The following is a 25989-nucleotide window of genomic DNA, read 5'->3' on the forward strand; positions in this document are numbered from 1 at the left end:
TTGGAGCTTCGCGGCAGCCCTCAGCTTGGCCGTTTTTCTGAACCCACAGTCCAGGTCGACTCCTCCTGTGTCTGACCAGGAGTTGGGAGGATTTGGGGGGAACCCGGGCCCGCCCTCTACTCCGGGTTCCAGCCCAGGGCCCTGTGGAATGCAGCTGTCTAGAGTGCCTCCTGGAACAGCTGGGCGACAGCTACAACTCCCTGGGCTACTTCCCCATGGCCTCCTCCCAACACATTCTTTATCCTCACCATAGGACCTTCCTCCTGGCGTCTGATAATGCTTGTACTCCTCAGTCCTCCAACAGTTCGCATTCTCACTCTCAGCTCCTAGTGCCTCTTGCTCCCAGCTCCTCACACGCACACCACAAATTGAAGTGAGCTCCTTTTTAAAACCCAGGTGCCCGGATTAGCCTGCCTTAATTGATTCTAGCAGCTTCTTGATTGGCTGCAGGTGTTCTAATCAGCCTGTCTTAATTGTCTCCAGAAGGTTCCTGATTGATCTGGAACTGCCCCTGTTACCTTACCCAGGGAAAAGGGACCTACTTAGCCTGGGGCTAATATATCTACCTTCTATTACTCTCCTGTAGCCATCTGGCCCGACCCTGTCACACTATAAAATGATGAGGTCTAAATGATCAGTTAGCACACAAGAAAGAGACCTTGGAGTCATTGTGGATGGTTCTCTGAAAACATCCACTCAATGTGCAGCGAACAGCATGTTCGGAACCATAAGGAAAGGGATACATAATAAGACAGAAAATATCTTGAGGCCCACAGTATGCCCACGTCTTCTATATAGAATGTAGTTCTTGTTGCCTTATCTCAAAAAAGATACATTAGAATTGGAAAAAGTACAGAGAAGGGCAACAGAAATGATGAGGGGTGTGGAATAGCTTCCGTGTGAGGAGAGCTTAAAGAGACTGGGACTGTGCAGTTTAGAGAAGAGACAAGGGGGAGATGATCGAGGTCTAGAAAATCGTGACTGATGCGGAGAAAGAGACTTGGGACGTGTTATTTACCCCTTCCCATAGCACAAGAGCTGGGGTCACCGGATGAAATTAATAAGCAGCAGGTTTAAAACAAACGCAAGGAAGGATTTCTTTATGGAACGCACAGTCAGCCTGTGGAACTGGTCAGGGAATGTTGTGAAGGCAAAAAGTATAACTAGGTTCAAAAAAGAACTAGATCAGTTCCTGGAGGACAGGTCCATCAATGGCTATTAGCCAAGATGGGCAGATTCACAAACTCCTGCTCTGGGTGTCCCTAAACCTCTGACTGCCAGAAGCTGGGACTGGACGACAGGGGACGGACCACTTGATAATTGTCCTGTTCTGTTCATCTCCTCTGGGACACCTGGCACTGGCCACTGTCGGAAGACAGAATACTGGGCTAGATGGGCCAGTGGGATGACCCAATATGACTATTCTTATGTTTTTAATAAATTCTGATGGCATAACTGGCCATATGACAGAAAGGGATGCCCAGAGAAGCCATTAATGAGCCAGTTAGGTTCTGTTTAAGTGACAGCACCTCACAGTCAGCTGGATAAGTGGGTTTATTCAGTCTGGTCTGTTTCTACCTCTCAATCCTTGGCTTCCAGATCTGGAGTCATAGCAGTGCCCTCCAGTTTTCTCTCCTGGGAAGGATCTCTGCTTCCTATGGGTTCTGAATAATAAATGCCCGGCTTCTGTAACTTACGCTCAGCCTTGCAATGTACATCAAGTTGAATTTTAGTCCTGAGCCCTGTAACTGTTGATTTTGCTCCAGCAAGACCTTGTTACCTGTCTATAAGAGGTGTGTAATACTCCAGATAAATAGCAATTTTAAAGAACAATAAATTCTCAGTTCATCTTGCAGTTGTTAGGACATGGTTCAGGAATCAAAGACAACAAGGAGAGTCTTGGACAGCATAGTGTCAGTGGCCTTTTTCCTTGGCAATCTCCTGGCAGATATCTGTAGTCCCCAATTCTCCTCCTATACCAGCAGATCTTGTAGCAGAAGCACCTGGAAAGCCTCTGGCTTCTTACTGTTGATGATCTCTAGTGAACTGACTCTCAGGAATTTCTCAGTCATGCTATATTGCCAAGCTCATCACTGCTATTTTGCCAAGTTTCCTCTATTTGCTCAGGGCTTTTCAGTGGCATTTGAAAAGTCTTATCTGCAGGAACTTTTCTGGATAGTGGGTTGTGTAATCCACACTGACTGCCTGTGTCTTATCCTGGAGCCAAGGAGCTCTGGTCCTCCTTCTTGGAAAGAGTCAAGCAAATTTGAAACTCTTTTCCCAATTCTGGAAACGGGGAGATGACCATACAGCGTTCCCTGCACAAACAGGAAATGCTGTGGGAAGTCTGTGTCACCACATACAAAATGGTTCTGATCCTTTCTGGTTGGTGAAAGCCTCTGGGAAACACCAGGCCATCTGTCGACAGAGATTGTTGGTGCTTCCTTGAAGGACAATCTTCTGCCTATCTTCAGATCTGCACTATTTCAGCCAGCGCTTGAGAAACCAGCTGACACTAGCATCCTCGCCAGTTACTGCTCTGTCTCCTGAGAAAAAACATGCTGTACAATTTGGCTTGTTGCTGAGGTCCACTGATAGACCCTTGTCAGCTGGAGGTGAAATCTCGCTGTAGTATGGCCGCGTTGCCAGCCAAGCCGATGAGCTATGGGCAGAGCCCAGGTAGCTATGCTAATACTGGTAACAGATCAGCAGCCTTTATAAAGTGATTGTAAAGTGCTGCTGGTTTGCCAGTGAGACCTTTCAAGGGGAGGATGGAGTCACTTGAAAGTGGTTTCACTCAGTCATCCTGGATAGAGCCCACAGGGCCCTAGTGGGTAGCTGCTTCTATTCACAGAGCTTGTGTGAAGTCCCACAGAGACTCAACATCTACACCAAGCCCCTGGGAGAGGTTGCAAGATGTAATGGGTTGCAATGCCATCTCTGTTCTGATGGTACCCAGCTCCACATCTCCTTCTCATCTGGTACAAACACCACTGTTACCCCAGTGTCCCTCATTTGAAGGTACCTGGCACCTGGATAAATAGAAGCAGGTTTATTTTCAATCCATTGACCAAGATGATGTTGGTAGAAGGAGAGGGAAGGGTTTGAGGGACTGGCAGGAGCAATAAGCTCAACCTCTAATAAATACCTGGCTTCTGCAACTTACCCTCTGGTAGTCAAGGTAGCGTGTAGTTCATCTTGGGTTAGGGAGTGGTCTTGTGGCTTTCTTCTTGGATGCAGGCCTAGCCATGGTGAGAGGTGGCTTTTTGACACTTCCACAGTGGGCTACTACAGGGCCCTCTACCTGGGGCTAACTGTGAAGGCCACGCAGTAGCTTCAGGTAGTTCATCACGTAGTGGCCAACATTCTGGGTCAGGCAGAGCCATGAGAGCACATTCCCATAGTGTTCCATGGTCTGCTGGCCCCCTGTCCACTTCCAGATCCATTCCAAAGTCCTGGTCCATCTCTCCAATGGGCAGGGCCTTGCCATTTCTAAGATTGGCTGTGCCAACAGCAAAGTTGAGGCCTGAGGTCCCCAGGTGAAACGTGAGGAGGAGAAGGACATTTTCAGGGAGGACCCTTGGCTCTGGAACTTGCTATCACTGGCAATAAAAGCGAGCCTAGATCTGGTGCCAGGGACAGCCCCTTCTCTTTGCACAGGGCTCTCTCTCACCTATCGGAAGCTGCAAGTCTGGCACAAGCCCAGTTCCATCTTGTTGTTGAAGTCTCTGCTTTCAGCAGGTTTATGCTGATGAACTGAAAGTGGGAGCAGAGCGGCAATGGCATGTGAACTGAAGTCTGAGACTAATAGAGCAGAGTGTGACTTTGATTTCAACAGCAGCCTTGGCTAGCACCAGGAGTGGTACTTCCAACATCGAAGTGACTTTTAACCGTTAAATTATGCAGGGCTCCTGTGATTTTGGCTCTGCCCTCTTGTTGCATGCTTGGTAGCACAGTTGTGCCGTGCTGTTGACCTGCCCTTTCCCTTTGGTGATCTCTTCTGGCTTCCAGTGACCATTTCTTTTCATGAAGATGCTTGAAGCAAGCTCCCTGTCAGGTGTGAGAGCACTCGCTGTGTCCCAGGGGAGAAGGAGGGGGGGTCAAACAAGCAGACTCTTTAGAGGCAGGTGGAGTTGCACCTGCCTGTGTTATGGCTGGGTTTGCTCCTCTGAGTCTGTGCAAAGTGAGTTTGAGAAAGGTCGTTTATTTTTCTATTGCCTGTTTGAGCCTATCATGAAAAACAGATGTTAAACACGCAGAGAGCTTTGGAAGCCAACTGTTTTCTCACTTTTTGGACAATGCTTATAGTGAAATTGCTCATGAGGGTGAACCATAAATTAAAGAGCAGATTCCTACAAACAGGGGTGCTGGAACAATTTGTATAGGGCTGGGGGAGCAGGGGCTGAGAGCCATGGAAGCAAACTGTGAACCCTGCATATGATGCAAACCACTTCAAGCCAGCACCTCTAGTTCCAGTACCTACGCCTACAAGGCGGAGGAAGTTTGGATTCCTTCAGGTTGCTGCATTTGAAAGCTGTAGCCTGGAGAAGAGGCTTTACCCCAGGCTGTCACCGAGAGCAGAAGTGTGCACTGGGCGCATCGCACCTGCCGTAGCTATTCGTTTCTCCTTGTACACTGCCTATGAGAGATGACCTTGTAACAAAAAGCACGGGCTGCAGCTGGGAGATATTTAATTGATTAAGGGTTTTTTGGACTTGTGATCTTATTAAAGAAGCATGTGGTTGAGTGGCCCCTTGAGTTTGTACCACCCTTGTCGGCAGATGAGCATTATTAAAAGGTTGAGCCAGCCTAGAGCGGGCCCCTCTGTCCACTGCAGGGATCTCAAGGCTGTCATTGTCTACATGCAGAGTGCTTCTGGGCAAAGGGTTTCTCTGTCCCTGGAGGTGCAGCCTCCCACCCGCAGAAGTAAAGCCTAATTAAATGGTGCTTGCCGGTTCTTTGGTTCAGTCAATAAGGAAGATTTAAGACTTTCTGGAGCAGAGATGCTCTGTGTGTGTTTGGGCCCATCAGGCTTAGCTGGATTCACTCCAGCAATTCTTTGGTGGAACATTGTGAAGCAAATTAAACATTCCTCTGCATATAATTTTAGTCCTGAAATTGTTAAATGTCTAGACCTTGTGTACCCACAAATGGTAAAACAGAGGGGCCTACTGCACTAGGTGACTGAGCGTATGAGACTAGAGACACCTCAAGGGATTCTGATGTCCCGGCATGCTGAGCTGGATCCCTTTCCAGTCATTTGGGTCCATTTCCCTGTAGCAGGTTTTATAAGTGTTTGTTCCATGCAAGGGAACAAACAGCGTCAGCAAAGGAAAGTCGGGTACGTTCCTAAATCACGTCAGGGATCTGGGATGAGCACTGAAGACAGGAGTATTGCGAGTGGTCTTGGAGATCATTTTGGCAATTGCAAGAAGGAAGGAGAAGACTGATGCAGCCCAACTGCTGGTGCAGCAGTGCATCGAGAGGTGGGCTGAGGATTTAGAGAGCCTGCCTGGCTTAGACAGGAGGGGGATAGACCCTCTGAGGTCTGGAACTGGCAGACCTTTAAACTAGGGATGGAGGGGGAAACGAGAGCTTTCACGTCACTCCATGGGTGTGTGTGCTTCTCACATACAAAGGATAGGCCAGATTGCCACATGGCTTTATGGACTTCACCCCCAGCTCCTAAGCACAAGGGCCTGTCCGAACATTAGCACAGGGCTACTCTTCCCAGGCGATTGCAGGGGCGCATGTCACCTCAATGGTGGGGCTATGGCAAACAACGTAGGGCGAGGGAGAGTCGGTGTGGGTAGAGCCAGGGGGAAGGAAATAGAGAATCAGTGAAGGTGCCCAAGGAGGTTGAGGGGAGGGTGACATGGGCAGGGGACCGGGAGTGGAATATTAGTTGAACTGCTGAACCTTGGGTAGGCTGAGGAGGGGGTAGATGGGGAGCTGGACAGGGGAAAGTTACTGTAATCGCAGCTAGAGCAAATCACAGTATGAAACAAAGTTTTCGCTTTGGGGGCAGAGCAAAAGGGGCAGATCTTAGAAATGATACTGAGAGCGAAGTCAGAGCCTGGGTGTGATTGGAGAAGGGAAAGGAATAGTCAGAACTAACCCTCTGGTGGGAGCAGGAGTATGGAGATATTGGATGCTTGCTCGTTTTGATACAGTTCTGCAATCCGTGGAGGAAGGGACTGCATAGGCATAATGTATTAGGGTTCCAGGAAACCACTTAATACCGTGTCTTGCAAAATCTTACTTGGCTAAATAATTCAGCTTGGTTTGGGAAGGGTCATTCCTGGACTGAAAACCTGCTACAAGGGTTTCAGCAAAGGGTAATGATAAATAGCCATGACTCTAGTTCTGGGGAGGTGTGGAGCAGAGGCCACAGGGGCTGGTTTTAGGATGCTTGAAAAATCCACTGATGATACTAAATTGGGAGGAGGTCCTGACACACATCAGTACAGAGACACAATCCAGAGGGACCTTGCAGGATAAGAACTGTGGGCAGGAAACATGTAGATTCAGATTGGAAGGATGCAGCATATCTATCCAGGGTAAAATAATCTGAAGTGTGCACACCATATGGGAAGGAGCAGTCTGGGACAGGAACAGCGGCACGAGATGGAGGGTGAGAGCAGACAGCAAATTCCGAATGTGGCTGACACTAAATGCCTTCTGGGGGCTGCAAAGTAAGAGGCCTAGTGTCAGGGAGCAGGGAGATGTTAGTGCCTCTCCAGACAACATTGGGGCCTCTCCCTGGAGAACTGTGTTCATTGCTGGGCCCTGCTTTACTAAATGATGCAGACTGGAAGGAATTCAGTGGCAAGCAATGTAAATAACCAGGGATCTTCAGCAACTGACTGATTTATGTGGAAACGTGTGTGGCTTGACTAAGGCCTAATAGGGCAATGTATGTAAGCACATGTGTCATTTGAACGTGTGAATAGTCCCATTGAGTCAATGAGCTTGAAGTAACACAGGTGCTTATGCAGTTTGCTGAATAGAGGCCTGTTGCAGGAAGCCACAAGACTACAAATGTTTGAAGGTTTGACCATCGACAAGGAATGGCTGACTGGAACATGTGGAGGTCTAAAGTACTAGGATGGAATTAGGGGCGAAGTAGGCTGGCTGTGCTGACTGGGCGGGGTATGAGGCTGAAAGGTTGAAAGCCCTGCCTCTTGGGGGACTTAGAACTGTCCAGGACAGAACACTAGAAGCTGTGCTGAAGGGAACAGTCCTCGCTTGCCAGGGTGCTGGATGTTAGGAATTTGCTTATGAATATCAAGATTTTACCAAGGCCAGACAGGTACAACAGGTGCACTGCATTGCAGTGGCTGGCATGAGGTCGACTGTCTCTGTCTGCTCCTGTTTGCATGTCAGTCCGTATCTTTGGTTGCTCTTTTAATGGTTACAGAATGTTCTTCAATTAACATTTGCAATTCAAATGTCACACAAATGGAGGATGGTTCCTTAGAGCCAGTGTTTTTGTCTGCGTGTCTTGGGGAAGGGGGAGAGGGCACCACTACTTGTGTCGTTTATGTACTTTGTTTTTTTCTTTGCAGCAAGAGTCAAAGGAGGAGAATGGATTACAGAAGAAAAGAACCAAGCAGCAGCTGGACAGAGTGAAGTTTGCTGCTAAAAGAAAAATTGCACGTAGGTCTCACATGAGCTGGGTAGAGGGCAACTGAACCGCGGTCAGTATTTTTTGGGGGTGGGGGTGGTGAGTTAAAGGATGTGTGGGATTTCAGGCTGACCCCCTGCACAATGATGAATGTCACCCTTCCTGAATAGACTGTCACTTGTGCATTCCCCAGGATGAGAGTGCACGCACTAGTGCACTTCCTAGGTGTGTGACCGAGCAAGCGCATATCGCATCCGATATCTAGGTTAGGTGTGGAGCTGACACGGAAATAAATGTGTCCAGCAGCGCAGGGGTCAGGCTACGTCCCCACTAGAGCCGCTGGTTGGGATTATGTCTTTGCAGCCTTGGGGCTCTGGAAGGCAGCCCTCCAAATAGTGTATCCAGTTCAAAACAATACAGGGAGTGAAATGTTTTAGTGCAACAACTGCAGCAGGTGCAGTGTGGAGTGCAGCTCTGACACTGCTGGGAGCGCTGGTTTCAATGAACTGTGCTCACTGGTTGCATGGTGCCATCGCCTGTCACTGCCTGGCGCTTTGCAGGGGTAGAAGCCCTGGCACTTGCCCCAGGGCAGAAAACAAAGGAGATAACAGAATAGGGCGGTGGGGGGAGGGGAGAGGGAGGAGATTTTTGGAAACAGCCGGCGTAGGAATTGCATTAAAATGTGACTGACTCACAGACTGTGTCCCTCGTGCCTGTGGCTCAGGAAGCTGTGCTCCTTGTGTAACAAGAAGGACTGACCCTTCTGGCTCTCCAGCTACTCTATAATGGGTCGGGACCTCTGCAGTTTTCCTGGATTTCTGTACACCGAGAATCTGGGCCAAATGGGGCAAATTCTGCCCCTTTGTCTGTGGAGGCAGAGGGTCAAGCCCTCTGCGTGAAGTAGCTGGAATGGGGAACCTGCACAAAGGGGGGAGTGCTAACCCGCACTGTGAGTTTAGCTCTCTGGGGTCTTTGTGCCTTGCTGTCCCGCTGGATTTGGAGCTAGGAGTGGGGCAGGTTGAGCTGCCATTTGGCATATCCATTGGCCATTCCTTAGCATAGGGGTGGCCCAGCTGGCACAGAGGTGTCTCCTGTCCCGAGTCTTGACTGGGATGACTCCTCTGCCACTCCACAGCTGGTGTGTGTGCAGGGGGATAGGTGTCCTGTCCATTCAGCTCCCCGCACACAGCCAGCTGCTCAGACAGAGGCCTGCTGCAGGATTTGGGGCATCACGCCTTGTGCGAGCAGTTCCGTCCTGACCTCGGGGGAGGAAGGTTTCCATGTGATTTGGATGCAGGTCTTGTATTCTCTAGGGGAAAGGGGTCAGCTAACAATAATTAATTAGGCACTTTCACTTTCAGGGCTGCTTTTTTATTTATTATAAACTAGAATTAGGTTTTTGGTGTTTATTTTTAGGCAAATTAAGCTTTGCAGTAAAAATCTTTTTTCTCTGTGTATTTAAACTTGTTCCTTGAATTGCATGGCAAATTCGGTTCCGTAAAGGCACTCTGTTTACGGGCAGCGTGGGAGCTTCCTCCCCAATCCATTCCCCATGCTGGGAAGTCTCCACTCTCTCCAGGCTCTGGTTTATAAAACGTAGCCTGCCGTTTTTGCTTTGTTGCCATGTTCCTCATTTTAGCCTAAGCCATAAATATAGTAGATCTGTGAAGTTTGATTCAGAGAGGATAAATGGGAAGAGCAAACCCCACAGAAATTGCCCTCTGTCTTTTCTGGCTGAAGTTGGTGCTTTAAAGCCATTGGAACATCTTTATTGTAATTGCACTCTGGATATGTGGAAATCATGCGATCCTGCATTTCCATTTGTAAGTGTTAGAACTAGAATTAGTGGGGTTGGCATCTAATTCGCTTTGGAAATGTTAAAAGGAAACATAACTTGCGTAGTAAATTGCCATATTAGCATTTTAAAAGACTCTGAAACGTTTTAATTTGTTTAGGGCTGTGATGTCTTAAAAACTGTCTGTCTGTCTCTCTCTCTCTCTCGCTCTCTCTCTCCCCTGCCACCATGTTTCTTGGTGGGGCTTGGTCCCAGTGGGTATGGGCTATTGGATTTCATGCCTTGTCATGATGAACATCTTCAGTGTCTCTTGGAGTGTGGTATGTAGGAAGCTCAGCTTTGGAATAATGGAGCTACTACTCCTTAAAAAATACAAAGCAGAGGCATTCTTGTGGGAAGATTCAGGGTGGGCGTGGGCATGGGCTCACATGTGCCCCTTACTTGCTGGATGGTGGTTTATTTCTCTGAGACCCTGAGAATCTGCCGTCTCATTTGGGACACCCTTGAGATGCATCTTGCCTCCTAAAGCACGGCATCTATTTTCGTGCCTCAGAGTTCTGAAATAGTCTGTTTGCACACATCAGTAGGAGGCTAACACAATACTTAGAATTTCTAATCACCATAAATTATGGCCAGTATAATCAACATCAAGCGCACACACTTTGTGAGTGTCTGCCTGCAGTGCTCCGATACGATCAGATGTACTATTCTGGGTCTTGCAGACTAGTCAGTGTACAGACAGCTCAACTGAAACAGATCAGCCCCTTTGGATTTTATGTGATCTGAGCAGCTCCATCCACTCTCCCAGCAGTTGCGAATTTCCTGGTGGATCTCGGCCTGGGACTGCCCCACTCCTCAGAGCACCTACACATCTGGGAGGCAAACAAACACATTTCCCTTTTTTCTTGTTGGCTTGCCAGAGGCAGCACTCATCTACTTGTGTGAAACGGGCAACAAAGGTACGAGAGGAATTTACTGAGAAATCGGTGCATTCACTGAGCTGTCTGTATGTCGATAGCCACGTTCTGCAAAGACTTGTGCACCTGGGTAACTTTAAGCACAAGGGGAGCCTCAGTGACTGCAGTGGGGGTTATTTATATGCATAAATGTACTTGCATGTGTAAATGTTTGCAGAAGTGGGTCATAGTCTTGCCTGCCTTACAGGGCTTGGGGTTTGAACAGGAAAGGTGCTGACTGAGTGCAGAGTATTGGTGTGTTTGGTGACAGGACCCTTCTCTGATATATGGAGAATTGTCCAGTGTTTACACCGACGAGAAAATTCTCTTTTCATGATTCCTTCTAGCTGGAAAATTACAGCATGACTTTGTCCAAGGACAAAGATTCCCCTGGGTCCTGAGGGCACTGCAGTCTGCCTTCACTTCACCCTGTTGCTCTTTCTTTTTTCTTGATTAATTTGTAAAGAAAAATACAGAAACAAAGCAGTACACTGCGCTGAGATGGCACACAAGTGAATGCAGCAGTTGTAGTCAGAATAGTTGAAAGAATGGTCCATCCTCACTTCAGTGGAGTAAATCACTTTATGTCAGCACAGAATGGGAGAACGTCACCAAAATGTGAGGTCCTGTGGCTGGCTGAATGCAGTTGTGCTGTAACGTGGTGTCATTACGAAAGCCAACACGTTCCTCCGTTTTTTCTCAACTGAAACAGTGCTGCTGGATCCCACTTGCAGCTGGGGGGAAGCGGATGGTTTTGAAAGCAGAGGCCAGGAATCCCTGGGTGTGGCTTTACTGGGGGACATTTCTCCTGTAAAGTGGGCTGTGTTTGAGATGGTATAGTTGTGGCTGAGGGGGCCCTTCTGTTCAAAACCCCAATGTTTAGTTGCTTCTCAGCTTTCCGAAAGTGCCCTTTTGGGCTAAGAGGGCTCAGGCTTTGTTTTACCCCCAGGGGCAGGTGTGCACACGCCTGGGGGGTTGAAGGACATCTGCCGGTTGTGTTTGCGTTCTGAATGTGACAATGTGTTTTTCAGCTCCTAAAAGAGCTGCTGAGTGGCTTTTCCACATTCTCCATTCTGCAGGTGTGGTATATTTTAAGCATAGTGAAGTGTAGGGTCAAAATCTGACTGAATAGGTCTTCTCCCAAGTACCTGCTTTGGCTGAAAAAGGCAGCCTTGCTTCTCGGTCGCGGTGACTGAAGAATCCTTTTGGGAAGAAATGTGCAGCTGAACCAGCAGTTCTGAATGCGTCAGACCTGGCACAGTGATCCCTCAAAGCAGTGATGGGAGCGGGGCGAGGGGTCATTTGCACATGGCAGATCTTTCTGGGCACTGTCCAGCAGATACAGCTTTCACCTGCTTCATGGGGTGAGCCCGGCTCAGCACCTTTGCCCTGATCTTCAGTAGGGCCTCCCAGGATATCACGCCACAGGGCAATGTGACGTGCTATGTGGCCAGTAATAAAGTATAATACAAAGGAACTGCTTCTCTGCCATGCCGCTCTGCCAGTGAGACTGAACCTTATAAATACATTCATTCGTGTAGAGCTCTGTGATCAAAGTCGAGCTTCCTCCTGTGTCCTTAGGTGCACGTACAGTCCGCAGCAATGCCAAATGCTACCTCTGTTGCACGCTGAGGGGATGAAAAGTCCTTCTGTAGTGAATACACCAAAGGAGTCAGAGCTAAGATTGCTATGGAAACCTTAACTGAATTTCCAGACTTTGGGTCAGTGATTCAGCATTGCACAAGTGTATTCTTTTGCATTTAGTACTGTCTGTCCCCGTATCAAAAGGACCTCTTAAGGAAAGCTGAGATTTAACAGCTTTGGTCTGGTGTGAGTTTTTGTCCTAGGAATGTGAGAGTCCCTGGATACCTTCCTCCAGGTGCCACATACGTGCTGGGTGTTCACATGGGCTAGTCTATGTCGGGACATCCAGGAATGTTAATCTGAATTAATTAAAGTGTATATTTGAAGTGGATTAGTTAAATCACATTAAATCCTTGTTTGAACCCCCCGTCCCACAACTGAAGTGGGTTAATTCAGATTAGTTTGTTTAACTTCTGAAGTGAATTAAGATGCTGAATTAAGGCCACTTTAATTCTGAATTAACAGCATCCACACAGTGGTTAATGTGGGTTAACTAATCCACTTCAAATTCGCTCCTTTAGTTAATTTGGATCAATGTTCCTGAATGTCCTCATATTCACAGGCCTGTAGCTTTATACCACCAGGTGGTGTTATCCTGTCTCCTTTCTGTAGAGATGACTGAAGATGAGCAGTTTGCATTGGCTCTGAAAATGAGTGAGCAGGAAGCCAGACAAGTGAACTGCCGGGAAGAGGAAGAAGAGGAGCTTGTGAGGAAGGCCATCGCCGAGAGCCTTAATGTAGGTGTGCCTTTGTGCAGAGGCTTACAGAAATATTGCTTCACATACTCCCTTAGTTCTCCATGCAGAAAAGGAGTCTTTACGGGGGCTATTTCATGTGGACTGACGGGAGGACTGTAGCAGTATGGGTGACTTGTAAGGCACGTGGGGACTAACCTCGGTTGTTCCTTGTGTTGTTGTGCAGTACCTGTGTGTGTCCTGCATTCTGCGCTCTGGGTGATGGCAGAGCACACATGGCCAAGCATATCCTTAGCATTTGTTTTTTGTACCAAAGAATTTATCTCTTGGAAAGCAAATCTTTTGTTTTTCAGAGCTACCAGCCTTTAGATTCCCCTGCTGAGACCTCTGCACCACCTCCTGCACCGACAACGTGCATGCCAGCGCAGAGCCACCCGGCTGAGCGAGGAAAGGCTGAGATCCATGGAGCTGTGCCACCTGGCCCCGACTCCCCACGGTCGGACTGCAGCTCCCACTCCCGGAGCACAAAAGCTGATGGGAATGGACAGACAGATGTTGCCAAGAGCCCCCTTGTAGTGCTGACGAGGTTAAGCCAGGAAATAGTTGAAAGCTCACTACTATCCAGCATAATCGTACCTCCAGGGAAGAGCCAGCCTTTAACAAAGTCAAATGAAAAGCCTTCCTCACCAGCAAGAAGCAATTCCAGGGACACGTTACCCAGCCCTTCTGGGGAGAAGCTGATCTCCCTGAGTCCCACCTTTGCCCGGTTTACTCCGGGCGCTTGGCAGCTGACGCCTCGGAGATTGTTTTCAGGCTCGTGCAGCACTTCAAAAGCAATGGGAGGGGAACGAGACAAGCAGCCTCCTGCTGCTACTGGAAGTTCTGCAGGGGAGCCTACTGCTGGCAGCTCAGCAGTGCTCCGGAAGAGCAGGGCCCTGGAGCTGGGCAGCATTCCAAGGAAGAACTGTGGAGCAGGAGGCCCCGAGTGTGCACCACAACGTGGGCACAGCGGGCAAGGCTCTGTTTGTGCTGAGCACGTGGAACGTACGGAGGGACCCGACAAGGCACCTGAGCTTTGTACACTGAGCATGGCCGATGAAAAGTGCAAGCAGGAAGATGCTAGAGACACAGTGCACTATTATTGGGGTATTCCATTCTGCCCCAAAGGGGTGGACCCAAACCAGTATACCCAAGTCATCTTGTGCCAGCTGGAGGTGTATCAGAAGAGCCTGAAGCAGGCTCAGAGGCAGCTTTTGCAGAAGAAGGAGTTTGGTGATCCAGTTGTGCCCTGCTCTTCTCCCCTGAGCCAGAATGAGCATGGGAAAGGGGAGCGAATAAACAGGGAAAATGGTGTTCCTGACGACACAGAAGATGGCAGGAAGGAGCCAGAGAGTACTGCCTGGCTTCTCTCCACAAAGAACAGGGAGCCCGAGCAGAATCCAGGGCAGAACTTGGAAGAGGAAAAGAACTCTACGTCCGAGGATGAACCAACCACCAGCTATTGCCAGGTAACGGAGTCGGCTTGTACGTATTGTACGTATTGTACGAGCAGTGGGTGCTAATGCTCTTGACTTCTGCCTAGGGGCCAACCTGTGCAACACACCAGCCGCCAGCAAAGGTCAGTGCCTTTTGTTTCTATGTTTGTGCCCCTGTGGCTCCCTTCCCCAATCACCCAGCTCAGCCTCAGGAGAGGAGAGGGCCCCTTTGCTGCTGCGGGCAGCTCCCAGGCTATGCTGAGCACCACAGGGTACTCCCCCACATGTACAGCCCCCTGCCCGGCAGCGCTCCAGAACAGCACCCGCTCTTTCAAGAGCTTCCTCCCTCGGGACACAGAGCTGCCGAGAGAGCAGAGCCTTAGAGGCTGGCAAAGCGCATGTGAGCGGGGCCCAGTGACCTGTGGCACCACAGCTTAATAGCTGCACAAGCTTTCCCAGCAGAAGCCTGCCCTTTTCTTCTTGCATTGACAGGCAGGTTTGTGGGTGGGGCGCTTATACAGTTGTACTTACCTTTTTCTCTTACGTCCTTTCTGCTGCAGACCATAGAGTGAGCTGCTCCATAGTTATGTGCGCTTGTGGCACCTTAGAGACTAACCAATTTATTTGAGCATAAGCTTTCGTGAGCTACAGCTCACTTCATCGGATGCCTTCACAGTATGCATCGGATGAAGTGAGCTGTAGCTCACGAAAGCTTATGCTCAAATAAATTGGTTAGTCTCTAAGGTGCCACAAGTCCTCCTGTTCTTTTTGCGGATACAGACTAACACGGCTGTTACTCTGAAACCTGTAGTTAGGTGTGTGAGTGCGGGTTGCCCAAGGGGTTTCTGTGGTAGCAGGTGCTGTCCTGGACGGGGGAGTTTGCGGCGTTAGCCTGCCTGGCCTGAGTTGTTCTGCCTGATGCACACTAGGGGTCAGTGCTTGTCTCTGTTCAGGGCTCTGTCGGCCGTGCTGAAGACAGCTTTCCGTCACTGCTAAGTTTAAACAGATTGCACGTCAGATGAAGTATTTATTAGTGCTGTATGTTAGGGTTGTGTCAGCCTTTTCCAACCCTCATTTTTCATAATGACTTTGTCACGGAGTGTGGGGGAGTCCAGGCCCTGCACCCCTCTTCCTGGGATTCACTGAGACTCTCAGCCAGCCAGTAAAACAGAAGGTTTATTGGACAACAGGAACACAGTCCAAAACAGAGCTTGTGGGTACACCCAGGACCCCTCAGTGAAGTCCTTCTGGGGGAGCAGGGAGCTTAGACCCCAGCCCTGGGGTTCCCTGTGTTCCTCCACCCAGCCCCAAACTGAAACTAAACCCACCCAGCAGGTTCCCTGCTGCAGCCTCCGTCCACATTCCTGGGCAGAGGTGTCACCTCCCCCTCCCCCTCCTGGCTCAGGTGACAGGCTCTCAGGTCTCCCGTCCCCAGGGCACATTCCCAGGTCAACACTCCCCCCTCCCTGCTGCGTCACATCGTCACATCTCTCCCCCCTTCGAGACTGAACTGAGCGGGGTCACTGTGACCAGTGACCTGGGGAAGTTCGGGGCCCCCTCTCCGGGACAGCGCATCCGCTATCAGGTTGGCACTTCCCTTCACATGGACCACGTCCATGTCGTAATCCTGCAGGAGCAGGCTCCACCTCAGGAGCTTGGCGTTGGCTCCTTTCATCTGGTGCAGCCAGGTCAGGGGAGAGTGGTCGGTGTACACGGTGAAGTGTCGCCCGAAGAGATAGGGCTCTAGTTTCTTGAGGGCCCACACCATGGCCAGGCACTCCTTCTCGATGGCCGCGTAGTGTTGCTCCCGGGGTAGCAACTTCTTGCTCAGGTACACGATGGGGTGTCTCTCCCCCTTTTCATCCTCCTGCATTAACACCGCCCCCAGTCCCGTGTCGGAGGCGTCGGTGAACACCACAAAGGGCTTGTCAAAGTCTGGGTTTGCTAGAACTGGGCCACTGACCAGAGCCTCCACTTACTCCCAGATCGTTGTACAATTGTAGCTTCTCTGTGACGGAAGCCTCCACTCTGTTGTTCCTATTTCCAAGTGTATTTGTTCATTGACCCCAGTTGATAGAAAGATGCTTACCTTGTTCTGTGATATTTATATTCTGTCTGGTAACACTGGACACTCTCAGGGAAAGCGTCACGTCTGCATTTTCTGTAGAAAGTAGAAGTGCCGTGCAGTCCATGCTCAGCCTTTCTTTCTTTCTTTCTTGGGCTTGGATTTGGAGGCTATATTTAAACAAGCCTTAAAGGTAACCTGCAGAGGGGAGACATTGGCCTTGTGCCCTTTTTTGGCTTCTTTATGATGGATACAAAAGACCCAAGAGATTTGTGTGTCAAACATTTTTTTCTCCTCATCTTTTCCATTAGAAATTCAGGTCTTGTTTAACTTGGAAGGCTCTGTGGTGACTGGAGAACTAATGAAATTATGGGATCAAAAGACACTGGAAATTGCAGCAGTTGAGAGAGGAAGCAGGGACTTTTAATCCGATTGTTTAAAACTTTGTGGGAGAGTTGTAACGATGCTGGTTCTGGTGGGACCCAACTGCGAGTGCCAATTCAGGACAGGACGAATTGCTTCAAGCAGGGCAGTTACAGCCCAAGGCTGGGGTTCCTTTGCACACCAAGGCAAACCCAACCAGCCAGACAGAGAGGACTTCGGTCTCACCCCACTGGCTAACCATGAGTCACACAAGCAATTTCCTTAGACACTCCAGTTTCCTAGTATCACCACCAGTGCCACTCGTTATGGGGATGAATGGTTATGAAAACGAATACCCCAGTAAAAGAAAAAAGGTTCTCTCGATCCCAAAGGACCAAGCTCCAGACCCGGGTCAATGTACAAGTTAGATCTTACCCACCAATCACGCTGTTGCCAATCGTTTAGAATCTAAAATCTAAAGGTTTATTCATAAAAGGAAAAAGATAGAGATGAGAGCAAGAATTGGTTAAATGGAATCAATGGCATACAGAGACGGCAAAGTTCTTAGTTCAGGCTTGTAGCAGTGATAGAATAAACGGCAGGTTCAAATCCAGTCTCTGGAGAACATCCCCAGCTGGGATGTGTCATTCAGTCCTTTGTTCAGAGCTTCTGTTTGTAGCCAAGTCCCTCCAGAGGCAAGAAGCAGGATTGAAGACAAGATGGAGGAGCTGCAGCAGCTTTGTATAGTCTCTTGCCATGTGGTCTGTCTTTCTTTGTTCCAAAGACAAGAATTCTATCACTTGGCCTGGAAAAACCTCAGAGTTCTGTCCATAGGCAGGTCCCTGCATACCTTGCTGAGTCCCAAGGCGTGTCTGCCTTCTCTCAGTGGGTCAGTTGTGTAGCTGATGGTCCTTAATGGGCCACCAAGCAGGCTAGGCAGAGCTGACACTAACTTGTCTGGGGTGTCACCCAGAAGCACAGCGTAAGTTTGAAATACAGACAGTACAGAGCCAATACTTATAACTTCAAATACAAAAATGATACATGCATACAGACAGCATCATCATAACCAGCAAACCATAACCTTGTCTTAGACACCTTATTTGACCCCCTTTATACAAGATTTGGTGCCACTACAGGACCTTGGTTGCAACCAATGATCTATATGGTCCCAGCTTATGTCAGTAACATCACAGGGGTTGTTAATACATATTTAACCCTAGTACCTAATGAACTCTTGGAAGACAAGATGTCTTAGAGATGCAAGCCAGGAGCTCACAGTGCATGTCTTCCGAACCCCCAAGGGCCTCCTGCAAAGCCAGGGAAGAGCAGATTTGACCTTGCTGATATTTCTAAGGGGGCAAAGCCTGAAAACTTTTCTATGAAACCCAGAGCACAAAACCCTGCAGGTCTTTATCTGCCACAAAGACGCCAAAAGAAAAAAAAAGCACGTACAGTTCATTTTACACTGTGCTTTCTGGTCCCCTTTCCCAATGCTAACCGAAGAGTCGATCTCCCCTCCCATTCACCTCCTGTTGCGTAGCAGCACCTCGAGCCACTGTCGGTGATCTGCTGCCAGGTTCAGTAGATTTACAGCTCACCTGAGCCTTCTCTACGCCAGTTTTCCTGTCAAATTTCCCACTGCTGCTGCCACAGATTTTACTTCACTGCCGGTGGTGGTGACGGGAACCCCAGGCCAGTGGAGTTCTTAACCTGGTTAGAGTCGGCTGCTGGTGCCTTCCCACGGTAGTAACCGGGCTGGAGCTGACAGCAGTGGTGGGAAATTCTAGGCCAAAACTCCTGGTGTCATCAAAGCCCGGAGGGGATGTGTGTATGTGACAGATGTCCCGATATTAGGGGCTTTGTCTTATATAGGTAACAATCCCTCCCTCCCCCTGAAAAAAAAGTGGCCTGATTTTTCACACTTGCTGTGTGGTCACCCCACCTGGAGGTTCTCCACCCCCAGGTCGGGCTGCTCTTTGTGGTCGGTTTGTGTCACGGGGGGAGCTGCTGGGTCGTCCCACCACACCCACTTGGAGTGTAACTGCTTTTCTGCCAGTTCCTCTGTGATCAACCCCTCTCCCCGGTGCCGTGCCAATGAACAGAGTGAGAGTAACAGTGTATGGTAGCCCTTCTGTACACTGCCCTGTGACCCAAACCCGGTGAGAGACCTCCCATGTCGGTTCATTCCATTACAGTTCTTTTGATTGTCCACTAATTGCCAGTGAGCCCCGTTACATTTGGCTAATCAGTGTTGTCATAAAAACTCACCATTTTCAGGCTCTTGTGAACAAATTTCAGAGTGAATTGAATAGATTCCATCCTATTTTTCAAAGTCTCACACAGGCAGGCAGATTTCTGGTCTCTGAAAGGTTTACACAGAGAGCTCCCTCTGTAAGTGAACGGTGAGAAGGTAGCTTGGAAAATCTCAGCCAGCTCTGGAGAATGAGGAACTGGCTGCTGCTGGCCTGTGTTTTATTTGGGATCCACATTATTTCCTTTCCAGGCCTCCCAGGCGCTATTTGCAGAGGACATGCCTGAAGATGGGGAACCAATGCAGATTACACAGAGGTGAGGAGGAGGGGTCATTTCAGAGCACTCGTTCCTGGACACACAGCCCTCCCCCCAGCCTGGCGTCCCGGGCAGGAGAGTGCTCTGGGCGTGCTGCGGCTAGCTGCATGGCTGCTGTGAGGTGTCGCTGTGGTGTTCAGCTCAGGGACAATGCGGGGAGGAGAACGCTCACCCCGACATGTGCGAGGGGCACTGCACTGCAGCTGAGAGGACGTGATCCGTGCCTTGTGGAGCAGCAGTCTGATCTGACAGGTGTAACCGCAATAGGACGGGGCTGGGGCGGGAAGGATGAGACCCGGTGGTAGGATCGCATGGTCTCTCCAGGAAGGCAAGTTTGCAGCAGGTCTGTTGAAAGGAGAGGCCTTTGAAGAGGCAAGAACAGGGGGAAAGCAAAGAAAATGTGTCATGCCAGAGACAGTGCCCCAGATGGAAACAGCCAGTCCGGTCCTCAGCCGGTGGCAGGAATGGGCCATGGCAGCACGATTCTCCTCTGATTTTACCTCTGCCCCTTTGTCTGGTAAAACCAGGTTCTGAATGGGACCCTAGGAGAGTTGGCTTCTGGCTGCCATCTCTCACTGCAGGGCTAGGAGACATTGACTGGGGTGGTTTGCAATTGTTCTTGCAGACTAGATAAGCTCTGAGCGGCAGGCATATGGGGAGCACTTGGGGAGCAATTTACTAGGGAGGTTTCAATATTTGCAGGTGTTGCAAACCCAGCTATGGGAAACTGCTTGATTCTCATGGTACTTTAAACTACTTTTATGGTTCAAAATGCTTTTGGCATAAAGCTGCTGCCTTTTCCCTGCCTGCTCTCCACTCTCTTCTCCCCCTCACTGATATGGCAATATTTGGGCTGAACACCTGAGATTAGGGACAGGGCTTGAAATGCCAGCTGATTGCTTACCTCAGGCCAGTGGGAAGCTTGCCCTGCGGAGCAAGGGGACCTATGCTGCCTGGCTTCAGCAGAACGTTAGCAGTCTTTAAAAAATGCAGAAAGTGTCTAGCCCTGTGGCAGTGAAGAAGCTTTTCGGGGGTGAACTGATGCAGTTGCCAGGCTCAGCTTTCCCAGGCAGCAGAGACGGTGAAATAAACCAGACTCTGGTAAGTTTCATGGCTGCTGAAATGTGCCTGGGGAGTATGCCCTGTTAGGCTACTACCAGTCCTGTCAGTTTCCATCTGTTGCTGCTTGATGCTGGTGCTGACAATGGTCCCCTGAAAGAGGCTGAGCCTTCTCTCCCTTCGGAGCAGCAGGAGGCCCTGTGGTTGGGACATGAAGGAAGAGGCAGCTCCTACCCCCCAGTTGTGATGGGGGACAGGAGGGTGTAATGTTTCAGGTAGCCAGAGCCTGTTTCAGAAGGTGGGGCTCCCTAGCAGGGTCCAGGCCAGCACCCTGGTAAGAGCAGCTGGGCTGGATGCTGGCTTCCCAACATCAGGGGTTCCTGAGGGCTCGTGCGTCACCCTTTGTGTCCAGGTAGCAGGTTTAATCCTCTGTTCAATCTGACCCAGGGGCAGCTGACGTGCCAAAATGTGGCCCTGTGAGTGCTACAGTGCAGCCAATGGCTGCCCTCTTTGGGATCAGGCTTCACCATTGCCTGCTGTGACTTCTCATTTCAGCAGACAGCCCCGGTGTATGCAGATAACGGTGGCGGCCGTCTTCTTAGTTGTGTGCACATCAAGCGAGCTCTCTGGCTGCTGGCAATGTGCCAGTGCAGCCCTCCGTTGGACAATGTCTGGGCATGCCGGTCAGCCAGCTGCTGGGGCAGCCACAGGAGAAACCCTGCTCAGATGTGGGGCGCTCACAGAAGCAGCAGTAGCAGAAGTCACACAGCAGTTTGTGCCCCCATGCTTGGTGCAGAGTGCAGCAGATGAGAATGTGAAGAAATGGTTCTGTGCTTTGGTACTAAGGGACAGGTGATGTAGCCAGCACTGTGGTTTGACTGTAAATTGATTAGCCCATTTTATAACTGTCATAGTAAGTTGTTTTGTGAGAGTCTTTTGGAAGTGACCCCGGTGTTACACACACAGTAAAACGTGCTCAGCTTGGACTCGTACACATGCTTTGAGATGGGTTCTTTAGAAAGAGAAGTCACTTGTGGTTTCCTCTCAGAATTAGATTATTTATCATAAATAGATGGTGTCTGTTTCCTCCTCTCTAGCTAGGCGTGTGGTTAAATTAAATAAATCTTGGATCTGCCGGGGTAGGGATTCATGCTTTTAAAGTGTGTTCTTGCATACTCGCTCAGATTAATCAGAAAGCCACACCGAGGGCTGAGGTGATCAGCATGAGGAACACACTTACTCAGCAACAGCTTCTTGTTTCATAAAGAGATTGCACTCCAGTGAGAAAATGGAGGAACTGGAAGGTCAAACAGAGGAGCCAGACATGGTTAAACACTACACAAAAGTGCCACTAAGCTAGCGTTGGCAGGACTTTGCTGTAGGGAAGCTTTGAGTAGTATCACATTCCCGCTGGGTTAGAAAGCCGCATACAGGGATAGAAAGAAGAATTTGCGGTAAGGATGGGGAGAAAGAGGAGTACAGTGTCAAACAAACCTCCTCCTCTTTTGTCTCCAACGAGTTCCTTGATACAGGTAAGGAAACACTGCTACCCACAGAACTCCTAGAACTGAGAACAGAAAGGATCAAAGGCATCTTTTAGTTCTGAGCCGATATTTTTACTCCTCTTGCATGACACAATGACCTTCCAGATCTTTTTATTGTGGGCTTCTAGGAGCGGGAAGTTCCTTTCAGCCATGTGGCGTTGCATGGCATTTTAAACCTGTATGTTTGTTAGTTCTCCGGGTCCTTTCTGGCAGTCAGACAATAATTAGCTGAAGATCCTTGAGTGTGTGTTTGACCCAGCGGCATGCTGTCACACTGATTGATTTGATGTGACGTGTGTGTGTGTTTGCTTTGATAGCATTTCTGCCTTGACCCCATTTGGCAGTAAGAGGAGCCCAGAGGTGGCCGTGGAGAGCCCTGCTGCTGAAGAAGAGATCCCTGTTTGCCCTGGTAAGAGCCGTATCGAAATGTGCTGAACTGGGCTCTGGAAAGGACACGCCATCCGCTCTTTAAATCCTCCTCCCCCCCCACCCCCCAAAAAGGGGAGTCCAGCATTTTTCTCTCTGGTTTTATTCCTTGAGAGGCCCAAGAGTTCTCCTCCCGCTGTGTCTTCACAGCGCTGAAATTCATGTGGCTGGTTGGTTTCCTTCCTTGGTTGTGCAAACTGCGTTTGCCTCTTGATTTAAAGCAGAGAAACTTTCCAATCTATCCGTCTGAACCCCAGGGTGAACTAGCTGAAGCAATCTCAGAACTGCTAGCGAATATCTTTAACAGCTCATGGAGGAGGGGTGAGGTCCCAGAGGACCAGAGAAGGTCAGACAGGGAGAAGGGGAACAAAGGGGACCCAGGGAATTACAGACCAGTCAGCCCAACTTCAATACCTGGAAAGATACTGGAACAAACTATGACACAATCCATTTGTGAGCACCTAGAGGATAACAGGTTATAAGGAACAGCCAGTGTGGATTTGTCAAGAACAAAATCATGGCAAACCAATCTAATTTCCTCCTTTGACAGAGTAATTGGCCTAGCGGATATGGGGAAGCAATAGATGGGATATATCTTGATTTTTAGTAAGGCTTTTGAACAAAGTCCCACGTGATATTCTCATAAGAAAACTGGGGAAATGTGGGCTAGATGAAATTGCTGTAAGATGGGTGCAAAACTGGTTGAAAGACTGTACGCAGAGTAGTTATTAATGGTTTGCTGTCAAACTGGGAGGTGCATCTAGTGGGAATCCTAGGATTATAACAGGGTTTTAAAAGAGAACTGGATAAATTCATGGAGGTTAAGTCCATTAATGGCTATGAGCCAGGATGGGTAAGGAATGGTGTCCCTAGCCTCTGTTTGTCAGGGGGTGGAGATGGATGGCAGGAGAGAGAGGCTTGTCCTGGGTCCTGTACTATTCAGTATTTTCATTAATTACTTGGACAGTGGAGTGGAGATTATGGTTGTAAACTTTTCAGCTGACACCAAGCTGGGAGGGGTTACGAGCACTTTGGAGGACAGGATTAGAATTCAAAACAACTTTGACAAATTGGAGAATTGGTCTGAAATCAACAAGATGAAAATTCAGTAAAGAAAAGTGCAGAGTACTTGACTTAGGATGGAAAAATCAAATGCCCAGCTACACAATACAGAATAAGTGGGTAGGTGGCAGTACTGCTGAAGAGCATCTGGGGTACAGTGGGTCACAAACTGAGTGAGAATCAGCAATGTGATTGTGACAAAGTAGGAGGCTTTTTTTTTAATGTTTTGCATGAATACTGTGTCTGCCTCAGTTTCCCCTGTGTATTAAACAAATACCTAGGTGGTGGGACAAGGGTGTGTGATTTTAGCTGAGACCCGAATGGGCAGGTGGGGCTGCCTCTAGCTGCCTGAACGCAGATAATGACCAAAACACTCTCTGAACCTGGCAACTGATGGCTGGGGGCCCTCTTCCTAGGAGCCCACCAGCTGCAACAAGTTGGAACCAGGCGAGGGGTGGCAACGAGGTGACCCTTTTGCCCAGGAACAAGACAAAGGATGGAGGAGGGGCAATGGGTGTGTCTGAGGCTGGGCCCCTGGAAGCGAGACAGTCTCCTGGTTTGGGACTCGGGGAGGGCCAGGACCCCAGGGTCTGGATTCCTCCCCCCAGATGGACTTTGCTGAAAGTTCCTGATTTCTGTGCTAACAAGCTCTGTTCTACGCTGTGTTCCTGTTGACTAATAAATCTTCTGTGTCGCACACTGGCTGAGAGTTGCTGCTGACTATGGAGTGGGGGCAGGGCCTCTTTGGAGCAGTGTGAGGCTCCCCTAGGAGTCCCTTCCAGGGGGACTTGCTGCAGGGAGCTCACGGGGTAAGCAGGGGGCTGGATGCTCCGAGGTCAGACCCAGGTAGCACTGAAGCTGAGCAGGCTCCTTGCCCTTGTGAGAGTGGCCCTGTGGGGCAGACACTGTGCTAGAGGAGGGATGCCAACTTTCTAATCACACAAAACCGAACACCCCTGCCCTGCCCCATCTCTGCGGCCCCACCCCCACTCACTCCATCCCCCCTCCCTCTGTCACTGGCTCTCCCCCACTCTCACTCACTTGCTCATTTTTACCAGACTGGGGCAGGGTTTTGGGTCGCAGGAGGGGGTGAGGGCTTCAGGGTGGGGCCAGAAATGAGGCTTTCAGGGTACGGGAAGGGGCTCCAGGCCGGGACAGGGGGTTGGGGTGCGGGAGGGAGTAAGGGCTCTGGCTGGGGGTGCAGGTTCTGGGGTGGGGCCAGGAATGAGGGGTTCAGGGTGCGGGAGGGGGCTCTGGGCTGGGACAGGGGGTTAGGGTGCAGGGGGGTTGGGTGGGGCTAGGGATGAGGGCTTGGGGTGCAGAAGGGGGCTCCAGGCTGGGGGGTGGAGCCGAGGGGCTCAGAGTGTGGGAGGGGCTCCGGGCTGAGGTAGGGGGTTGGGGTGCAGGAGGGGTGTGGGCTCCAGTAGGGAGTTTGGGTGCGGGAGGGAGCTCAGGGCTGGAGCAGGGGTGTGGGAGAGGATGTGGGCTCTAGAGTGGGACCAGGGATGAGGAGTTTGGGGTTCAAGAGGGGGCTTGGGCCTGGGGCAAGGGGTTGGGGTGCAGTAGGGGGTGTGGGCTCCGAGAGGGAGTTTTGGTGCGGGAGGGGGCTCCAGGCTGGGGCAGAGAATTGGGGTGCGGGGGGGGGTGCGGACTCTGCCTGGGGATGCAGGCTCTGAGATGGGACCAGGGATGAGGGGCTTAGGGTTCAGGAGGGGGCTCGGGCAGGGGGTTGGCGTGCAGGAGGGGGCATGGGCTCCAGGCGGCGCTTACCTCAAGGGGCTTCTTGGAGGCGGCGACATGTCTCTCCAGCTCATAGGCGGGGGCACAGCCTGGCGGCTCTCCGCAGTGCGCCCTCACTGCCTCCACCTGCAGGTGCCACCCCCGCAGCTCCCATTGGCTGCAGTTCCTGGTCCGTGGGATCTGCGGAGCTGGTGCTTGGAGCCCCTGGGCCGTCCCTCCACCTAGGAGCCGAGGGACATGTTGCTGCTTCCGGGGAGCCACGCAGAGCCAGGTAGGGAGCCAACCAGACTTTTACCGGCCCAGTCACCGGTGCGAACCAGAGCTGCCAGGGTCCCTTTTCGACAGGGCGTCAGGTCGAAAACCAGACACCTGGCAACCCTATGCTAGAGTCTTGCCTGACGTCACTCAGAGCAGTTCCAGAGCACCGAGCGTGTGACTCCATGACAGTGACTGCAGTTGTGAAACACACACGAATATCATTCTGAGGTGTGGTATGTCAGACATGGGAGGTAACCGTCCCCCTCCACTCAGCACTGGGGATGCCCCAGCTGAGGTGCTGGATCCACCCTTCACGAAAGATGTGGATCAACTGGAGAGAGTCCAGTGGAGAGCAACAAAAACGATAAAAAGTTTTAAAACCCTGGCCTATGAGGAAAGGTTAAAAAAAGTGGCCAAGTTTAGTCCTGGAAAAGAAGAGGGGACCTGATAAGTCTTCAAATAGATTAAGGGCTCGTATAAAGGGCACTGGTGAGTTGTTCTCCATGTCACTGAAGGCAGGACAAGAAGCAATGGGCTTCGTCTGCAGCCAGGGAGATTGAGCTTAGATATTAGGAAAATCTTTCTAACTCTCAGGGTGGTTCAGCTCTGGAACACGCTCCCACGGGGGGCTGTGGAATCTCCGTCCTTGGAGGTTTTTCAGAACCAGTTGGACAAATCGCTGTCAGGGCTGGTCTAGGGTTACTTGGTC

At 50.2% G+C, this 25989-nt stretch overlaps 1 protein-coding gene across 5 annotated transcripts in view; it reads left to right on the top strand.

Annotated features, from left to right (window-relative positions):
* UIMC1 (ubiquitin interaction motif containing 1) overlaps positions 1-25989 on the top strand; it is a 57975-nt gene that overhangs the window by 14495 nt on the left and 17491 nt on the right. For 4 of the 5 annotated variants that reach the window (XR_012640482.1, XR_012640481.1, XM_074960155.1 and 1 more), the window contains exons 3-8: positions 7569-7659; positions 12635-12759; positions 13071-14225; positions 14300-14335; positions 19127-19191; positions 22112-22203. Coding sequence is in view for 3 of the 5 variants with exons in the window: in XM_074960155.1 (XP_074816256.1) it covers positions 7569-7659; positions 12635-12759; positions 13071-14225; positions 14300-14335; positions 19127-19191; positions 22112-22203 (1564 nt within the window). In the remaining 2 variants the exon portion in view is untranslated. The remainder of the gene's footprint in view (positions 1-7568; positions 7660-12634; positions 12760-13070; positions 14226-14299; positions 14336-19126; positions 19192-22111; positions 22204-25989) is intronic. The other variant, XM_074960156.1, reaches the window with a different exon arrangement.

The sequence above is a fragment of the Natator depressus genome, chromosome 8 (genome assembly GCF_965152275.1).
Source record: "Natator depressus isolate rNatDep1 chromosome 8, rNatDep2.hap1, whole genome shotgun sequence".
In the NCBI taxonomy this organism is placed as follows: Eukaryota; Metazoa; Chordata; order Testudines; family Cheloniidae; genus Natator; species Natator depressus.